Raw genomic sequence first — 7,662 nt, forward strand, 5'->3', positions numbered from 1 at the left:
ATATATCTCACCTGCATGCATACCTAGAGCCAAGTACAAGTACCTTATAGATCAATTTCCTTAGCATAGCTAAATAAGGTACCTGACATTAATAAAAAGGTAAGCTAATGGGACCATATCAAATGCAACCTCATAGAGCTGCTACAGTAGCATGGCTTTAGACTCTTAATCAAACTCTCGAATCCAACTTAAATCAGACTATTCACACACAAAGTTCTGATCATCCAACACAACATTTTATTTGTGAACAGTCACAGATGTGATTTATAAATAGGGCAACAACATCATTTTATTAAATATATACAGACAGTTTCAACATTTCTATTATCACAGTATACATTTTGAGAACACATTTTCGTATGCAAGGCCACCAAAATACATTTAATTTTAGTGAACACACTATGCTGCACCCATTACAGTAATTAACATCTGAACATAGCCGTTTGACAGGGGAACTGGTGAAAATCAATCGAATGAGTCACAATTGACCTTTTCGTCAGTGTTTAAAATCAATACTACAATATTAAATCATGCTTAAACTTCCAACTAGAAGTAGACAAAGCCAATATTTACGTCACAGCTCAGGCGGTTGTTACTATGGTCACGCTTTGAGATATATAGCAGTTTAAGATCAATAACTTACTTGAGGTGATGAGAACATAGACATCAATATGATACGTCTGCAGTTGTGCTTGCATGTTGCATGTTAACGTAGGAAATGAAGAAGTACATAATGTAAAGCTAATTGCTAACACTTTGTTTGTGCACATTCATTTGGGTATCTGACCCACAAAACAGAATAGAAGACCCTGTCAGATTTGTGTAGGCTGTCTGGGGGAGAAATGGTTTCAAATAAACTGTTTTTCTGACAGAGGGATTTAATAAAGATAGGCGCTAAAACGAAGTGTTTCAAACAGAGTGGGAATACAGGTTTTTTCAGGCAGCAAATGTAAACAAAATGAATGTGTTTTTTGAACTTTAAAGCATGTAAACATGTTCAGGTAGAAACCCTGAATGCAAGTTTGAATCTGTAAATGTGCATTATATGTCACCTTTAAATTGTGTTCGGTGCATATAGCCTACTATAAGTTAATATTATAACCATATCAACACTTTTGCATTGCAGATGAATACATTAAGGTTGATTGAATTTAGTTCAATAAAACATAAACATGCCCACTATTACATACTGGATTACTGACCAACATCATAATACAAATAAAATAAATAAAAACACTGATAGTTTAGTCATCCTCACTTTTATAGAGCTTTCACAGAATATCGCTCAGAGTATGGTCGTGGTCTCTATGCTCTCATCTTTACAGTTAAATTGGGTCAGTTAAAGAACTAAAAATGTGTTATTTGTCAAAGAAAACAAACCCCTCTCACAAAAGGCTCCACTGGCAATTGTTGTTTGAAGGTGTGTCTGTTGGGTGGAGGTAGATGGTTTTCTGTTGTGAGTATCAATATGATCTGGCCATGACTTGAATAGCAGGCTGCAAACATTTAAACATAGTTGTTACAATATAAAATATTGATTCACCTTCGTAAATTGGACCTTCAAAGTATAAAACAGAAATAAAGTCTTCAACAAATGTCACATTCAAAACCACTTTTTTCTACTCAATACATATTTAAGACAAAAACCAACCGTTCTTTACCAGTATTAACTTTCCAGTACTTTTTCTGTCTTTGGCACATTCTTCTTCTAGTCTTCAGTGTTCACTCTGCTGTTTAGGCGCCGCCCGTTAAGGCCTGCCCGTTCTTGGCACTGTCAGAGATTTTCCTTTCCTTCTTCTCCTGAGCAGCAGTGGTCCGTGTCAGATCCTGGATCAGTTTGGAGTTGAGAAAGCGCCTGTAGGAGTCTTTCTCCATCAAGGTGTAGATCATCTGCTGGGCCTCGTCGAAACAACACGGGCAGGGGTTCTCTACGTTTTTCTTTGTTTCCTCTCTGGTGGCTGCGTCTAAGTTCACCTTTAATAAATGGAAAGAGAGGGTTGAGATTTATCAGGATTTCAAGAGCATAAACTTGTATTATGACATATTATATTGCTATAGTTAAAACAAAATATCTCAAAAATATTGTCCTATGGCAAAATAAAAGCTTGGAGGAAAGAACAAAGCATTTGCAAATGTATATTCTCAGTTTATTTTGACCAACTTTTCAAATGTTTTCAGTCAACCCATATGACTGAACTGAAGTGTTCTTAAATTCCCTCATTCATTCTAAGTGCTTGGAGGCTTTTTGGTATAGCAGCATTGTGACTGAATATATTCATAGCTCTGCAGTCACATCAGCTTCAAGTATTCACTTTCCTGAAGGAGATGTGCAGCTGCATTCATAGGATGTATCTAATGCCTGTGCGGTGTGTTTGAAACAATATTAATTTATGTACATTTTTGTTTTCCGCTTCTCTGTCTAGAATACTTCCTGGCAAATTAAGCTAAGGTACTTTTACATTTTTCGTCATAACATACTGATGAAGCTCTCGAATTGACATTTGATATCTTACATTCTTTGATAAAAATTATTACCTCATTGGTGGCATCGGCCTCAACATGTTGCTGGTAGATCTGCTTGGATCTGTTGGCCATCTTAGAAGGAGCAGACTTCTTGTATACTTCGCAGGCGACCCAGAAGTCCAGATTCTCCTTGCTATACTCTGACTTCAGGAAGTTGCCGAAGACGGTACGACCCACTAACACAGAGGGGAAAAGAGGGTCTTTTAATATCCAATGCACCTTACAGACACATGAGTATGCACATTGGCAAAGCTGAAGTATCAATAAAAGAGGGTATGTTATATATTGAAGATCCTTTTAACTAAAAAGAAAATACAGCCTTGACATATGGATATTCAAATTATCTAAATGGTAAATGCCCATATTTGTGTTGAACGATGCAGCAGAATCAGAATCAGTGGTACAATTTAAGGTGCCAATATTTGCCAAAATGCTTCTATCTTCCGTTTCCCAATCCGAAAGCTATTTATTAGTTTAAATTATCTCCAAATTGCTTGTGAGGTGCGTGAAATCAAATAGGAAGATTGTCTCCCCTTGCTAACTGAGTGGAACCTTATGGCAATAGAACATTTATATAATTGAGCAATGGCTGAAACAGTCACTTAAAACTTGTTCATCTTCCTCATCAAGAGAAAATAAGCACTTTACGTGACAGCAGCGTAATTATACTGAGTTATAACATCTCACCGAAAGATCATTAAGTCCTGGCGGCAATAATTGCATCCTTTCTTTTAAGATGCACAAGACAAGTGTTTTCCAATAATCAATGGAAGGCAAAACCTCAAACCCTCAGCAGCTCTACTGCTTCAGAAATCCTACATGACTACGATGACAGCACGGAGACCATTGAGGCCAGGATAAACGGAACCAAAATAGAACCAATAAAAGCAGAAGGAGGACATGACGACGTTGGGAGGTCAGTGGATGAGGTCATGGAACGGAGCAGGTCAGAACCCAGCGGGTTCTCGGAAGGCCATTGCTCCCTTTTTGTGTTTGCATACTCACACAGTGTAATTCTCAGTGGGCTTGTACATACACACACAAACACTTGTACACTCTGCACTGGTCAGCATGCCCTGAGGGGCCGTTGAGTTGTGCCTAGAGACACGTAGCAGAGGAGCAGAGCATGAGAATGCGTTGGAGAGCGCCTGTTTGCGTCTGTGCATAAGTCGGTTCAATTTCCATGTTTGTGTGACCTAGCCAAGTCTCCTTCAATTTCGATTATCATCATGATCTGTTGCTACCTAATAAACGCTGCCAAACCAACATATTTGCTTTACTAAATGTATTTAATTTCCAATTAATGCCATACAAAGTGTCAAGAAAGCGATCCCTTTTGACCTGCCAAAACTTTACTAGCAGCCATTGGCAAGGAATTCGAAGGACTTGCCTGATCCTTTTCCCAGGATAAAAGCACAATCATGTCACACGAGAATGATAGTGTTTAGGTTTTAAGTTTTTTTTGTAAGCCCTTAGAGAGATACTGCTGGTAAAACCAATGAGTCAAGCATCCGCATGGCAGTAATTGTCCGTATTGTTGGTGACAGACGATGAGCAAGGAGGGCGGAAGTTCTTTGGGTTTGCTTTGGACATAACCTAGTCAGGAAGTTTTAGGTTCTACTTCAGGTTAAAAAGGCATGAAGCAACAGTGTTATACTTACTCTCACTGGTAATCACATGGTTGAAAGACTCCTTCCATTTCTTCACCTCAGCTGCAGTTGGCCCACTAAAACACAGATGGAGGGTTTTATTTAAAAAGGTTGCAAATACTTTTTGAGTGTTTTTAAATTCAACCTGCGATATGAATGTAGCAATTTCACTGTAAAAAAAAAGACGAAAGTAAATTACACAGATTGTGTTCAGGGTCTGAATTTTACATTAAACCATATCTATTGTGGACATAAATATGTTTTAATAATGTACTTAAAGCACTGTTTGAAAAGGTTAAGAAACTATCCTACTGGATTCCTGTCATTCAACTCAAACAAATACAAAAAACTGAATGCAAAATGTTGTATCAGAAGTATGTCCATAACAATTATATAAAAGAGTATACAATATAGTGGTGCAGGAATGAGTCCTGAAACAGGCAAATGAGTTAGCCTTGATCTCTTCGGTTCCCTCATTTGTTTAGTTTCATCAGTTATGGTTAGATGGTCGAAATATGGCAGTTGTAGCCAAAAGCCAAAGATAACCTAGAAGGTTGTTTCCACCTAAAATACTTCATGAAATACCCCATGCATATATAATATTTTGTCTTTAAACAGCAGTTGTTACATATGACGTTTAAAACTAAACGTCATCAAGCATTGACCATTGCAATGCCTACAAAAATGAATCACCCCTGTGACACTCAATAAAACTATAAAAAATATTTAAATTTCTAATTTCTTATTTCGAGAATGTAGCTGAATTTGAAGTATAAATGCCACATTTTTAATGGGTTCAGATTGTAGCACATAAACATAATTCAAATGTATTTTCTCTAATGCTAGCCATAATAATCTTCTTTACAGTAAGGCAGCTTTGGAGGAAGGTCTTCCTACTGCATCAATAAACTGATCAATAACAGCAGAACATGTAATCACACCAGCTATCCCTGATTTGAAAACTGTTATCTTTATTGTTATACACCACTTGAATACTGCTTGCCACTGAAGCTCTAACGTGCTTTTGTGTTGGGAATGAACTATAGTGTTATGTCATTATGGATAATCAATATTTTTCTTCCAGAGCTGTCGCTGAAAGGGTTGCATGTTGCTGAAAAAAAAGGTCAAGGTTTGTGTGTCGCTCATAAAGGACGGTAGGAGGCTTCCTGATGGAGAAGCGATAGAAAAAGGCCATAGGCGGGATTAAGAAAAAATAAAAAACATGTTTTCTCCAAAGTAATGTAAATGCATTTCAAAATGCAAACACATAAACATAGTACTAGTATGTCAAAGTAATATTAACCCTTATAAATGCTGCCCATGGTAACAAAGACCAGCTTTGGAATTACACATATGAAAAGAGGAAGGAGGGGCTCAACACAAAACAAAACAAGTGCCTGTTCTCAATTTCCCTTTTTCACCTGGTCAATGAAAGCTCACGTGTAGTCAAAATCATTTACTCTTCTTAATAATCAAGGTGGATACAGTTTTCAGGTCTATAAAATTGCCCTGAAACTCACAATATTAACTCCCACGGTGATCCTAGAATAAATCGAACACATATGTCATAAAGCAGTATTATCCTTCTAAAACCGAGGACATGATTGTACCCTTCATCAAGTATTTCCCTGTCTAGTGCTTCTAAGTAGAAATGCAGTCCATGAGCACTTTATAACAAAATAATATTCTTCTCTCAAGATTTAATCAAGCATTGTCTGCTTCAGTTATAATCCCTGTGTTAGTATTCATAAGAAAATACACACTCCTGGATGAGCAGTTTGATGTGAGATGTGAAGATTACAAAAACCAACATATATTTTAAAAGCTTCACGATTTGAACAAAGAGAAAGTCCCTCTGACCTCTGAGCAGCAGCAGCATCATTTTTCTCTTTTATCTGACTCTGATGAGACGTGTGGTGCTCCGGCTTCTGGAGTAAGAAGGATATTTTATGTTTGATGTCTTTGGCGCTGTGGGAAGATGGACGAGAGGAAAGTGAGTGAAATGCATTTGAGAAGATTTCCATTTATTTGCATAAATACACATCTGCATATAGCATCTGCTTTATGTAAACAAATAATAAGCAACAGGTTTCATTTTATATTGTACTATTGTTTTAATTACTCGGCTAAAATGACATTTTATATAAAACACCAAAAATATAGAATATACAGTGTATGAAGTTCCTATATCACAAAAAATATACTAACACTCCTATCCACCTGTTGCTTAGACTTTATTTGTCTTACCTTTTTAAGCATGTTGCAGGAAGCGTAGCAAGTCCTCTACACATGTTGGAATGTTACTGATCCAAAGTGAGCTCTGTTGTTTTGAATGACGACAGCACAGCCGGTGTGAATTCAAGCAGCAGAGTTTTCAATATGAGACGGCAGACAGCTGCTGTCTCCACCCCCAGCAGTGGCTTTATACCTCCAGGATGCTACCACTGACACCAAACTGACCAATCAGAGGAGACAGGAAGAGAGAGGGATACTAAACTGAGAGTGGGGGAGGGAGGGAGGGACACCGGGGGAAATGTACTGCAGGTCTTTGTAACCAAATCAAAAGGTGTTTTCTACTGATGACGACCAAAGCCATCTGTGGAAAAACACAGATACTGTAGCTTCATCAAACTCAGTTAAAAATCTAATCCAGAACATCAGTATGTGATTGTTAAGGCATTCAAGAGAATGGTAGTGCATTGTGGGAATTCTGAGACTTGAAAGTTGTGCCCCAAATAAAACATCTTGTTTCTAATTTAATTGAATGAGTTGTATACAATAAAAACAATGTGTCATTGGGTTTTTAGCAGTTTACAAAATAATGCAAATTATGTTTTGCTCTGCCGTAATGAGACATCGCGCAATAAATGTTGTACAAGAGATAAGAAAGGAAACTTTTAAATAACATTGACAATTTAACTTAAAAAAACGATGCAAAATCTAGTTATTTCACTTTCTGTGTCAGTACTGCTTTTTCGCTACTCCAGTCTACACAAACTGTATTAGATTACATTTTAGTTAGCTTACTTTCATCCAAACAAACTTAAATAAGAAAATCTAAAGGGTTTTGGGTTTTCTTTTTTTAATTAATTGCATGTCAGAACTGGTGGGTTTTCATATATAATAATAATAATACATTGTATTCATCAAGCGCTTCATCAGGTGCTCAAAGACGCTCTACAGAGGTGTGGCTGAGGAGGCGGGCGGCAGATTTCTGGATGTGTTGGAGTTTGTTGAAGAGGTTGGATCAATTATTTACCATTTACTAATTCAAACCGTGCCTGTGGAATATCACTGCCAATTAAACAAGAAAATAAAACTATTTTTTTCAAAGATTTAATACTTGAATTCTTGTTTTCTGGCGTCTTTATACTACCGACCTCAATTTAATGTCCTGTTTGGAACTAATACATAAAGTGTGATGATAGACAACATAGTGTTCTGTTCTCCCGGGGCAAATTGTTTTACATTTGAGCATTGCGATGGTGTC

General features: G+C 37.1%; 1 protein-coding gene across 1 annotated transcript; it reads right to left on the minus strand.

Moving 5' to 3' along the window:
* Positions 1-240: 240 nt before the first annotated feature.
* Positions 241-6,554, minus strand: rgs4 (regulator of G protein signaling 4). Its single transcript, XM_034147480.1, has 5 exons — positions 6,420-6,554; positions 6,033-6,140; positions 4,185-4,249; positions 2,536-2,699; positions 241-1,974 (listed from the first exon to the last, which is right to left on the minus strand). Exons 1-5 carry the CDS (start codon positions 6,461-6,463, stop codon positions 1,735-1,737), a joined length of 621 nt encoding a protein of 206 aa, XP_034003371.1. The 5' UTR covers positions 6,464-6,554; the 3' UTR covers positions 241-1,734.
* Positions 6,555-7,662: the final 1,108 nt, after the last annotated feature.

The sequence above is a fragment of the Trematomus bernacchii genome, unplaced genomic scaffold, assembly GCF_902827165.1.
Source record: "Trematomus bernacchii unplaced genomic scaffold, fTreBer1.1, whole genome shotgun sequence".
NCBI classification, from domain to species: domain Eukaryota; kingdom Metazoa; phylum Chordata; class Actinopteri; order Perciformes; family Nototheniidae; genus Trematomus; species Trematomus bernacchii.

What these genes read in the sequence shown, in the direction of transcription:
- rgs4 (XM_034147480.1), bottom strand. Translation starts at nt 6,463, where the DNA reads ATGTGTAGAGGACTTGCTACGCTTCCTGCAACATGCTTAAAAAG. An exon ending in GATGCTGCTGCTGCTCAGAG is followed by an intron (nt 4,250 to 6,032) that starts GTCAGAGGGACT and finishes TCTGTGTTTTAG; the next exon opens with TGGGCCAACTGCAGCTGAGG. An exon ending in CCATGTGATTACCAGTGAGA is followed by an intron (nt 2,700 to 4,184) that starts GTAAGTATAACA and finishes CCTCTGTGTTAG; the next exon opens with TGGGTCGTACCGTCTTCGGC.